The 12,595-nt window shown below is 39.6% G+C and overlaps 2 protein-coding genes across 7 annotated transcripts in view; one reads left to right on the top strand and one right to left on the bottom strand.

Annotated features, from left to right (window-relative positions):
- The first annotated feature begins 3,557 nt into the window (after window positions 1–3,557).
- LOC149833651 (glycine-rich protein) lies at window positions 3,558–4,352 on the top strand. The gene has a single exon (XM_090009796.1). The coding sequence runs from the start codon at window positions 3,629–3,631 to the stop codon at window positions 4,205–4,207; it is 579 nt and encodes a 192-aa protein (XP_089865922.1). The 5' UTR covers window positions 3,558–3,628; the 3' UTR covers window positions 4,208–4,352.
- A 4,738-nt stretch (window positions 4,353–9,090) lies between these two features.
- Window positions 9,091–12,595, bottom strand: part of LOC149833650 (putative E3 ubiquitin-protein ligase ZFP1) — a 61,468-nt gene continuing 57,963 nt past the window's right edge. For 5 of the 6 annotated variants that reach the window (XM_090010926.1, XM_090010921.1, XM_090010925.1 and 2 more), the window contains 6 exons: window positions 11,649–11,760; window positions 10,884–11,555; window positions 10,362–10,795; window positions 9,899–9,997; window positions 9,652–9,801; window positions 9,091–9,451 (listed from right to left, as the gene is read on the bottom strand). In XM_090010926.1, the coding sequence (XP_089867052.1) occupies window positions 9,308–9,451; window positions 9,652–9,801; window positions 9,899–9,997; window positions 10,362–10,795; window positions 10,884–11,555; window positions 11,649–11,745 (1,596 nt within the window). In that variant the 5' untranslated portion in view covers window positions 11,746–11,760 and the 3' untranslated portion in view covers window positions 9,091–9,307. Of the gene's footprint in view, window positions 9,452–9,651; window positions 9,998–10,361; window positions 10,796–10,883; window positions 11,556–11,648; window positions 11,761–12,595 lie in introns of those variants that run through there. The other variant, XM_090010927.1, reaches the window with a different exon arrangement.

Raw genomic sequence — 12,595 nt, 5'->3', positions numbered from 1 at the left:
TACTTCTTGCATGACCATGCAAGTGTGTCACCTCCTAAAATAAATACATAATAGAGTTAGATTTTGCTTCATCTCTATCATCGGCAAAATCTGCTTCAAAATAACCCACAAACTTTAACTTATTTGCTTGATAGCATAGTTTGAGCTCTTTAGTTTCTTTTAGATATTAATTTTTTTTTTCATTGCTTCCCAGTAAAGAAGCCCAAGATTGCTCTAGTATTTACTTACTAGACTCACAACAAAACTTAGATCAGGTCTAGTACAATTCTTAGCATACATCAGGCTTCTAATTGCTTGAGCATAGAGAACATTTAATCTCTCATGTTCATCTTTTGGACAATCATTCTTACTTAGTCTTAAGCCTTTAATCACAGAAGTACCCTTCCCCTTAGTACTTTTCATTTTAATTCTCTTTAGAATAACATAACAATCACAATTTTCTATCTCTTTGAATTTTTATTCTAAGGATATATGATATATTTCATTTCAAATCGAGAACTTAACCAAGACTTAGTCTTATTTATCGTGTCTATGTCATTTCTTGTGATTAATATATCATCAACATAGATAGACAAAATAGTAAACTTATTTTTACTTTGTTGGCATATACACAGTGATCCAAATTGTTTGCCTCATAACCGAACTTGGTTATGGCCTTTTGAAATGTTAAGTATCACTACTTCTCCTCCTTTCTCCTCGTCAAGTAACTACGCCAGGATGGCTCATGGCCTCTGACTGGATAGCAGAGTTGTAATCTCTTATTCATTGGGCTGCTTATTACCGAAAAAATCCTTGACTTAAAAAAATATCTCTTAGCTCAGTCACTAACTCCTTTTTATGTTGATCTCTTTCTCCGGCCGTATGTCGTACCCCTAGACGGAGCATCTTTCTGGATTCCTTGATGGATTTCTGGATTGCTAGAAGTCAATTTTGTCACAAGAGAATAAGTTTCTTCATAATCTATACTCTCACGTTGAAAATAATCTTTCACAATTAATCTTGCCTTGAACTTATCAATAGTTTCATCAGCCTTGGGTTTCTTTTTCAAAACTCACTTATTACCAATTGCCTTAAAATCCTAAAGCAAAGTAGTCAGTTCCTAAACTCCATTCTTTTTCACCTCTCATTGCCTCTACCAAAATTCAAATTCATTAAAGGCAATTGTATATTTAAAACTTAAGTTATCAAGAGTCTAATCCAAATCTTTGGAGTAGCATAGTTCTTCGCTCAAGAAAATGTAATAATCACTAAGATAAGAGGAATGAACTCTTGACCTTTTCTGCCTGATCACAAGTTGTGAATAATGTTGCTTATTCACAAATTGATCTATATCTTCAAACTCTTGATTTGATACCCCTAATCATTTATTATATCAAGAGAGATTTCATCATCCTCGGGATAAAAGTCACATTCTTTATTTTCAAAGAATTTTACTTTCTTATTTTATATAAATCTTTTTTCAGGATTATATAGTCTATAACTCTTTGGGTATACTCTATAAAAATGCACTTAATAGTCTTAATATACAACTTATCCCTTAATTGAGTAGGAATTAATACATATGCATATGCCCCTCATTTTTGCAAATAACTTAAATCTGGCTTTTTATTAATCCACAATTCATTGAGCTTAAAAAAAAAACTACAGCTTTAGAATAAACTCTATTCAAAATATAGTGATTATAGCTTCTCTTCAAAATTTCTTGAAAAAGCTTAGAATGTTATATCAATTAGAGTTTTATTCCTTACAAATATAAAAAATCAAATGCATGGGTTTGATCTTCAAACACAATGCTTCAGTCAAATTGGGATAAGGTTCCACAAAAGATTCAGATCTTGAGCTGATGTAACCAATTCAGTTCCAAAATATTTAAAACTGATATCCAATCATCCAATTCCATACATGTGAGCCGACAAGTTATGTGACAAAGAGTACTTCAACTTACCTCCATGTAGTGTCCCCTTCCATGCTACTTAAGTGAAAGACTTCCGCCCCGTGTCTTCTTGGACGTGTCCACGTGACATAAGCCAAGGTTGACTGGCACCGTGTTTGAATATTATGGAATGACGTGGGATGTTTCTATTGGTTAGGTAATGTGAGTGGACGAGTCAAAGTTGGGCATCTCAGCGAGCACGCCTCTCTCTTTGTCCTTCCGGTCCAATCTCGACGGGTGTGACACACACGAACCACAAAAATTTCTGCTAGCCTGGAACGTAGGTGCCTCATAATTCTACTATCTAAACCGTGGGATTTCAAGATCGACGGACATAAAGACGCGTCGGTCGTGGGTACATGCGCCAGAGCATCACTTAGTCCACAGCCTTCAAGTAAAAACAAATTGGGCCACGTGACTAATTCATATTGATACCGACAAAATCTCAATTTGTAAAACCTCGATACTCTTTTCGAAATTATCTAACTGCATACCTATGATACTTGTCCTCATTTTAACTAGGGGTGGCAATCGGGTCGGGTTGGCGGGTTGGCGGGTCGGGTTGGCGGGTTGGCGTGTCAGCATACCTCAACCCGAACCCGACCCATTTATTAAACGGGTCGGCTGTGGCAAACACGAACCCGACCCGTTTAATAAACGGGTAACCCGACACGACCCGCCAACCCATTTAATAAATGGGTTGGGTCGGGTAAATGGGTTTTCAGGTTCGCGGGTCGGGTTGGCAGGTTGACGGATCGGGTTGGCAGGTTGACGGGTCGGGTTGACGGGTCGGGCAGACGGGTTGGCGGGTTGACCCACCCGCCTAACCCGTTTATTAAACGGGTCAGCCGGGTTGGCATACTCCCAACCCGAACTGTTTAATAAACGGGTTACACGGGTCGACCCATTTATTAAACGGGTTGGCTTAAGCCCAACCCGAACCCGCCTAAGAGGCGGGTTGGCGGGTCGTGTCAGAAATTGCCACCCCTAATTTTAACCCTTGTTGACGATTAATAAATCTGAATATTGACGAATTTTTAAAGCCTAACATTTGAAATAATTAAGAAATAGACCTATTAATTGAGTGTATTAAAAAAAAACACTAAATTTTTATTTTATAGAATGAAAACATTTGGGAGAGAGGGTACCTTACATGCTTGTGAAAGATGATGGACCTACTACCCCATAGTCACAGATATGGCTGATATATGAGATGGGGAGAAAGAAGGAAAATAGTTTGTTATAAATTTTCATTTTGTAAAAAAAAATGAAGGTGAGGCTAAGACTTCAAGTGAAAAGAGAATTCGGTAACTAAGCAACTAATTACGCGTATTATTTCGAACAACCGTTTAAAAAAGGAAGAGGGTATGAATGTGAATTATTTGATTATATGGGTATGAATCTGAATTATATGCAAAGAATGAGGTGCGTTTTTTAAAATAACCTACAAGGGAAAACGCAGTCCAACTCGTTTATTTAATTACTTTCTCTTCTCTCATTCCCTTCCTTCCCTCCCTCCCTCTCCGTTGTTTGGGGTTTTGCTTCGAGGGAGATGAGTTGGTAGTCCATACATAATGACACGTGTCTGACACGTCTCTCTCTCTCTCTCTCTCTCTCTCTCTCTCTCTCTCTCTCTCTCTCTCTCTCTCGCTCGCTCGCGTTGTGCCCTAGGGTTGTTACGAACCTCGATCGGCGATGGGCGTGTCGGTGATCTCCGACACATCGTTGGCGTCGATCGCGCAGAATCTGCTATCGTTTCAACCCGGGAAGGCTCTCCTCCGATCGTCCAACCTCTCCGCTATCACCGATTGCATCTCGCAGGAGGCGATCCTCGGTGGAATCCGGGCGATCTCCGCCGGAATGCCTCTACCTCCGGCGGTGAGGCTGCGGAAGCTCTCCGCCCCGAGCGCGCTCTCCCGGAGGATGAGGCGCGCAAAGAGGAGGACCGTTTCGGAAGAGAGCGGCGGCGATTGGGAGGAGACCGGCGACGGGTCGGTCGGGAACGGTAGCGACGGGGGAGGCGGCAACGGGTCGTTCGGGAACGGTAGGGACGGGGGAGGCGGCGGGTGGAGTTTCGGCTCGGGAGACGAGGGATCGAACGCCGATCCGGCGTTCGATTTTGTGTATGAGGTAATCTCGTGGTTAGCCCTTTCTCAGTGCCTTCACTTTGCTTTCAAGAGGTTCGTTCGGTTTCTGGAGGAAAGGGACAAGATTCCGGGGTTCGTCCTGAGTGATATATTCACGGTTCGGGTCTCAACTGATAGGGTTAATTGAAAATTTGAAAATACGTCTTCTTTCTGTATGTTGTAAATATCAAAGTACTCTCTTTCTTTTTCATGAATTTCTGTATAGTGTTTAATTTGCTTTGTATATTTTGGGCTTCTGATATCAAAGAAAGGCAAATCATTGCTTACATTCATTTTATTTTCATGAATTGCTGAATAGTCTTCAATTTGCTTTGTAAATTTTGGGTTTCTGATATCAAATAGAGGGAATCGTTGCTTACATTCATCTCACCATGTGAACCTTCGTCTAACATAGTGAATTGTGTGATTTGCATTCGATATCTGTGACATGGGAGCTCTACAGATGGGATTGAAATTTGCGTAGGATAGGAGAATATATAAAAAGTAAAGAGAAGGCGTGACAGAACCTTTGTGTGAAATAAGTATGTTGGATTGAGAAAAAAAGATTCTCTCCAGACAGAAAAAGACTCTTTCTTGTAAGAGTAGTGATAGAGATCTGTGGTTGGTTCTTTTCTTCCTTCCTTTACAAAAGGAAAGGATGGGAGAAACTACTTATCTGTCCTCATTTGCTCGCTTACGGCTTGCTAACTGTTCTTGATTTCGAAGCATTAAGCCTATCCTTGCGAAGTTTGCAATTTGATGCCAAAACCTGAGGTTACTTGTTAATTGTAGGTTGTAGTTATGAATGTGAAGTTTGTACAAGTGAAGGCGAGTTACCCTAAAGACACCTCTTTGAGAGTTTTCATCCGAGACATGGATTTACTATTTTGTTTGAGAATCTATAATTCTATAAATTGTTTTCTGGGATAGTCTCTGCATTACATGATTAAATTACCTCTTTTAGAGATTTTATCCACACATGGATTATTATTTATTTGAGAACCTACAGATTATTTTTCCTGTGGGAGCTTCTAGAAATGATTTGTTCTTTTCTTTCTTAATTTTTATAGTAATCCATAGATTTGTCTCCTAAGAACATGGGAAGTCATTTTTCATAATTAGGAATCTTAGGATGAAAATGAAGTGTCGTACCCTATTTTCATATTTAGATAATTCTATTACAAGACTTTTTTCTCTTCTCAAACCCAGTTCATGAACTAGACCAGATCATATGCACCCAGTTTTTTTTTTTCTAGAAAATATGTTTTTGCTACTGGTCCCTATGACAATCTTTTTTTTTTTAAGGCAAGCTGGGGTTAGGCAGACCCCTACCAGATATCTCTTGAGCCCCATGTGGCAGAGGGATTCAAACTTGGTCCTTCAGCTTGGCACAGGACCCCACTTACTACATGGGATACCAACTCGGTGGTTTCTATATTGAAAGCAGCATCGAACTCCTGAGTAGTGTTCGCATTCAACCCTATCACATGATCTTCACTTACATCTACTTTCTGAAGATGGTCCACATTAACCTCATCTCCTTGGTCAGTTTCTTCATCCGCCCTCTCACCACACTGTCACTACAGGTGGCCGGATCTCCAACTTCATAGCCAATCAATGGATCACCCTCTCCCTTCTTAAATGCTTTCGGGATGAGAGACAAGATTGTGCCTATAAACTGCTTAACATTTTTTGCACATTCTGCCTTAGATATGGGTCATTTTAATATTTGTAGCTCACTGCTTGAACGCAGCTGTATCTGATTATTGATGATGCATTTTTTGTCAAAAATGTCAGACACATTTTCTGTAATGAATGTGGTTCCTAAATTTTTCTACAATAACAATACAGGGAATATTGAACAAGCATTGTAAAAAATAAACAACATATTTGTGTTTCAAAAAGCATTTAAAAAAAATAAAAGTGAACATTGTTTCATTCATTTAGCCGTTAAACAAAATAGAATAGTGTTTGATTCAGCCTTTAAACAAAATGGAAATAATGTTTTATTCAACCGTTAAACAAAATGAAACAGTGTTTTGATTTAGCCATTAAACAAAATGGCACATTGTGCTTACCAAAAAACACGTTGATGGTTCAGCAACGACGAAATGCCTCCAATGAATGGTTGTCGAAAATAGTTACTGAAAATATGTAACAAAAATAATTGACGGAAGAGAAGCATGTTGGGGACCACTTGTTGGGGATAAAAAGTAAAAAAAAAAATCTTAGATTACCTTAAAATAATTAGGTTGGGGGATTAGAGTGGGTTTATATGTGATTCGAGAAAATATTTTATAGCAAATAAAGAATATTACATGTGTGTCATGATTTCGCAAATAATTAAGTATGATATTTGTGATATAAGGTGATTTGCAAATTATATCATGCGAGAATGTGTATTATATGCGAATAAGATATTTGCGAATTTAATGGGGTTTCGCAAAATAGAACAGTGTTATAAATTTATGGGATATTGTGTCGTATATGCAAATAAGTAAGATATTTGTAAATTTTGTGGTAAGTGCAGTTTTGTCTATAAATTTATGTGATTTTAGGAAGTATATGCAAAAAAAGGTATGATATTTGTGAATTTAGAGTTGCACATATATTTTTATGATTTTATAAAATATATGTGAAAGAGATATTTACGATTTTGGTGGTTTCAGTTTTACTGAGATTTCACAAATAAATTTATGTGAGTTTGTGAAGTTTAAATTCACGTAAAAAAACTTATGATTCTGGATTTAATGGGGGTGGACATATTCCATGGGCGGTACAATTTTATCGCAAAAATACCTAAATTCATAGTTGTGAAGGGTAAAAGTATCCTAATGATGTCAGATCTTTGCAAAATTTACGGTTTTTAGGGAATCAGGTCAAATTATCGGGTCAGTTTATGTTTTTTATTTTTACTCGAAGAAACCACCCCAGGTGCAAAGACCTTGCCCTGCTGTATCAGCCTGTTGTACTTACGGTCGGTGGTCGTTGTCCTGTCAGCGTAAAACTCCGAGGACTTACCCCTCAACCCCAGGGAGTTGCCAAGCTTCGGCTTATGCACCGGGGTGATGCCCATGGGATTTGAACCTACGCTGTCCGTCAAACAGCCTAAGCCCCATCCCACTATGCCATCCCCTTGGGTCCACAAGGGCGTTTTAGCTGACTGAAAAGTTTCTTCCACAAAAATATGATCATGCAGGGAAGGACTTAAAGAAAATCTTGTACATTAAAATGGCTGTTTTTTTTAGACAAAAACGTAAATGGCATTAGCTATTGGGCATGATGACAAAATTGGCCGTGAATTAAAAATAATAATAAATTTGACTATTTGATATTTTTATTAGCAATTTTGCCCTTTTATCGCCTGAAAACTTAGACACCCACTTTCCTAAGTTGTAATCTTAAAAATAAATTTTCATGTAGGTTAACGCCTGAGAAAATCAGACACCATGTATCTTGTCACCTGAAAAAGACAAGTGCCATGACAAGGGACAAAACTGTAAATAAAGTAACATTGATCATGTCCGTCATAATTTCTAGGTAAGTTGGTCATTTTTGTTATATTTTTTTGGTAAATTGACTATGTTTCTCTGGTTTGCTACCATATATGGTATTGTGCCAAAATTTAGTGTCATCTATGTCATTGTCCGTACTGTTTTTTACAACTCTTTACCATTTTTGCATTAATACCTTATATCACATGGTATTTGCATTGTGATGGTAAATGGTAGCCTAACAAGGGAGCTACTCTCTAATGTAAATTGTATAAGCCGATTAATTTAATGATTAGCAGATGTTTTCAGGGAGAAGTAATCAAATACCATTCACTGCTTGCCTATTCTTTCGACAGGTGACATTTCAACACTCAACAGCTCGAGATTTCCAAAAGTCTTCTTTTCATTTAGTTAGCGGTCAGCGGTAACTAAAGCCCACAGCAACTGCCAGAGACTGTAGAGAGAGTTCATTTGGCATTCCAGCACTCCCAGACAGCTCTAGATTTCCAAAAGTTTTTTCTTTCCTTGTGGTTAACGGTCAGTAATTACTAAAGCCCGCAGCATGTGCCACAGACCCTAGGATTCCATTTGTTGGCCTTGTATAACTTTTGAAAATATAGCAACAAAAGCAACATTCTGTGCAATATATGAAAATTTGTGATAAATTGACCTTACAATTTCAATGTGATTTTCATGTTCAATAAATTTTCACCAATCGAATTTATAATCTTATTGTGATTTTCACTCTAAACAGTTTTTTTTTATGAAAGACAGAAAAGCCACCCTTGAAATCAGGGGCCTATTCATGCTGACAGCGTAAATCCATAGCACACACCTTGACCCCAGGAAGTCGCTAGGCTTTGGCTGAACAAGGGCTTATCCCTCATGGGAATGGAACACTGACAGCCACTGTGCCAAACTCCTTGGGGCTTTTCACTGACAGTTGAAACCATTAAATTCAACACACAAACAATTCCCAATGCTTCTAAAACCGCAAGAACATCTCAAAAAAACGAAAAACTCAGGAACCTAAAATCCAAGTCAAATCCTTTAATCTGAAGCCCTCCAACGGCCCTAAAACCAAGCTTTTAGGCTGGACACTACTTGTGCCCCATCCATCCGTTGGTTTGAAGCCTGTGCTTCCCAAGTTGGCGATGTACGGTACAAACACAGTTTATGTCCCGGGTCATCAAAGGCAGGAAGGGAAGGGATTGGTTGGCTTTAGTTGAGCTTTCTCTATGCAAAATCTAGGGGCAACTTGTGAACATCAAGTTGTTCAAAACTCATGGGCAGCATCCCTTGCGGCAAGGTTGAAGCTGGGTGTACTCCCCGGTGAGCAGGGGGTACCTCAAGGGTTTTACCAACAGGAGGCCAGTCAATGTGCAGTCAGTGATGGGAGGGAATTTTCATTTGACTATCCAAAAAAAAAACTGCGGTTATTCCACTGAAAAGTAATCTTGCACCTTGACAGCGCACAGTCTTGCCACTGAGCATGTTAACCGTTCAATCATACACAGAGGAGAGGAATAGATCCAAGTTTGAAGATTATAAGGCAACGAGTTAACATTAACAACTGCCAAACTATACAGGAGTGTTGCTTTCAGCTTTATTCTTTTCAAATGGAGAATAACACGCAAAGTATTATTTACACGGCAGAGAAATTGGGGAACAATGTGCTTGCATCATGCTCCCCAGCATTTAATTGTAGAAACCACAACCATAAAAGTGAAGGGGATAAAATGAAATATAAACCGTCACCGATCTGGTCTATCTTCAAGTGCAGTCGCCTTGCAGATGGGGCAGACATTCTTCAGCAGCAGCCACTGCTTGATGCAGTCAAGATGGTAATCATGCCCACAGTCCAGCGTTCCAAGCTCATCTTTGTTATTATACTTTTCCTGCACATAACATGGGGTGGAAGTTCAGAACCAGATACAAATGAGAGACAGCACACTCGTCAAATAATCGCGGCCAGTCAGCAGTTCTAAGACCAGATTAAACCCCCTACTGCTTATTCGTGGTTCACCAGCTCCGTGAGATGCAAACTATAGAAAGAAAACAGATCCTTGTAAAAGTTCAGATAGCCAAGTAGACTAACCTGACAAATTATGCAGCCCTCATCCACTTCCAACTTTTCTTTGACCTCTTCCGAGATAACATAAGTTTTCTGCTTTAGACGGCTATAAATGATCTCTTCAGTTAACCCAGTGCTGACATCACCAATGTGCTCCTCAAGAGCTAGCAGTTCCTGCGCCAAGAGAGCTCTTAAAAATTCCACAAAGAGGGGTCGGGGAGGGGGAAGCCTAGCTTTCAACAAAGTCAAAGAAGGAAAAACGCTCTATTACCTCATAACCCATGTTATCTACGTCCAAGCGCATGTCCCTATGATGATCAACAAAGTTGTCAGATCCATGATAGGAGGAACGGTCCAGCATCATTACACCCTGAGTAAAATAATCTCTCAGTCTAATCTTGTCTTGTAACAAATGGCGAAAACAATTTTGTTGGAAGCATAAAAACTACACTACCATGTTTGGTTCATGTAACTGCAATAACATCCATGGAGTCGAGAATATTGTCTTGATGCATAGCATCCATTTCCACATAAAAAGAGGGATATGTTTCCTAGGAATCCACTTACCTCATATTTTGTGGAATTGGAACCTATATTCTCTAATGGGACATGACATGCATTTAATGACATAATCATAAGCAAAATCAGCCATGTATAGATTCTATTGGCATGCCTTTCCAAGCAAGGCATCATTCGGCAGATACAATCAACAGAATGCAGGAAGTTTGACCAACCTCAGAAAACAACCTAGCATTTGCATTTGTCTCGTCAATTATTTGCTCAGATCTCCCAAAAGAAATCCTACTAGTCATCCGATGCAATCTATCGCTGCTACGCTCACCAACAGAGGATAATTGTCTCGGAAATCGAGAAGTTGACACATAAGGTTCCTCTCCAGATCGTGAACTGTCTTGCATTGCGTTTGCACCAGTTCCTGCATGCTGCTGGAATTGATAGTTTGAAACTGGTCTTTGAGTAAGCACATGCCCTTGCAAGAATCCCCTATGTCCGCTTCTAGTGGATTCGAGCGATGCAGCGTGTGGATTTTGCCGAGGGACAACAAAATTCCTGTTAAAAACATAATCAGGCTCGTTTAGCTCTGCGGCCTGACTACCATTACTCAATATGGCAGGAAGAACATGCCCTTCACGATCTAAGCTAATGTCATCTGCAGATATGCAAAACACATACTTGTAATGAGATTAGAAACAAAGGGAAAAAAGAAACTAGCAGATCACAGCAACAATGAAGCTAACCAGGAACTGATATCCTCCGGTAGGGGCCAAGAGTCTGGCTCAAGCCTCGCATACTTGCAGTCCTACCAATATCACCAAAATACCCACCAGCTAGCTGGTCCAGAGGACGCCCTGCCAAATAGGAGTGGTGCCTAGAGCTACCTGATAAGTCATCAAGACTAAAGTCTGGATACAGCGAGCCAGCAGAACGCCTTCTCACGTTCCTGCCACCAGAATTTGAAGCTCGGACTCTATAAGCAGCATCCCATGGACCATATTGGAACCCAGATGTTGACCCCTCCAAGGGTTGGGTACGAACATAAATAGGGAGCAGCGAGGAATTACCATGAGATTGATATCCCATTGTGTTGCTTGTCTCATGGACAAGACAGACTGAGCTCTTTCTTTTGAATGGCCTCCTTCCATTACTCATCACATGACTGTTGTGATACTCATTCAAATTAATACCATAAGCATTAGTAGAAAAGGGTGCTTGATGGTAATCTTGTAAAAATGGATTTCTCCCTCTCACTGATGGAGGTAAGAAAGGGCCACATAGCACTCCAGCCCTGTAGACTGGTAATTCAGGATTGGAACTTATTATAGGAAGATGATTAGAACCCAAAGACGAACTTGATCCATGAAAGAGGTTCCAACCAGCAGTCTCATTCTCAACAGGATTGCTAGAACTGCCTGCCACAATATCGTATGAACAATTCAGATACCATGACACATTAATGGAGAAAATGTCCATTGGGTTGGATCTGGATCTGGGAGCAACAATACCTGGAAAAATGTGGTACTGAGAATGCAGATGACTACTACTTGGGCAAAGGTCCATCTCCATGACTCGAGGATCACGCAAGAAGGTTCTATACTCCATCTTCAATAGCTATTGCTGTTGAAAGGGACAACAATAAACTTTATTAGGTGTGAAACTAATATGACTTATAAACATTAAACATTCTCGTATATAACCAACAATTCAAAGCGCCGTTGATCAATCATCAGAATTTCCTTAGAAGACATCATGGCTACTCTTGTAGTTGTTTTTGCTCCTAAGAGTTTGGTCCATCAACTCTGAATATTGGCCTATATTTCTATCCAGTGCCCCCAATGGCCCTAATCCAACTCATTCAAAAGAAATAGTTGGTCAAGAAAATACAAGCAGTTTTCCCTAGAACACCCAGAGATTCGTGAGGTCATAATTTTGCCCAGTCTTTAGCAACAGCATATCTCCGTCTATCACTAACTCCATTAAAAAAGAATCAAAGATCTATATTTTTGGGATTAACTAGAATTTGAAGTCTGGAGGAGCAGACCATGTCGCCAAAAATCAAAACATAAGAAGCTCTATTCAAACAGACTAGGCGCATAGTAGGCACTGGTACAAGAGAAACTAAAGGATTTAACCATGCTTGTTTGGACAACAAGGATTTAACCATGATGGGGAGATCCACAGAGCATTTGTATGTAGTCACAGGTGGGTAAGGTGGGAAAATATGAGGCATGGTAAGGCCCTGCTCAATATCGGTTTCTCCACACAGGGGAAGGAATGCTAAGGGCTGTTCAATGCACAAGAAATATAACATTCTGAAACAAGAAGCCACCATCATCCCACAAATTTTGTGCTAACAGAATAAAATAATCAGACATTTGAATAAACATAAGAATATAAAATTACATGTGCCTCAAGAGCAGGGGTCGACTATGTATCTCTGACTCTTTGGTTA

The sequence above is a fragment of the Nuphar pumila genome, chromosome 6, assembly GCF_984573655.1.
Source record: "Nuphar pumila chromosome 6, dmNupPumi1.hap1.1, whole genome shotgun sequence".
Classification (NCBI taxonomy): Eukaryota; Viridiplantae; Streptophyta; class Magnoliopsida; order Nymphaeales; family Nymphaeaceae; genus Nuphar; species Nuphar pumila.
The sequence above is the reverse complement of the archived record's forward strand: the minus strand, read 5'-3'. Positions and strand labels throughout refer to the sequence as shown.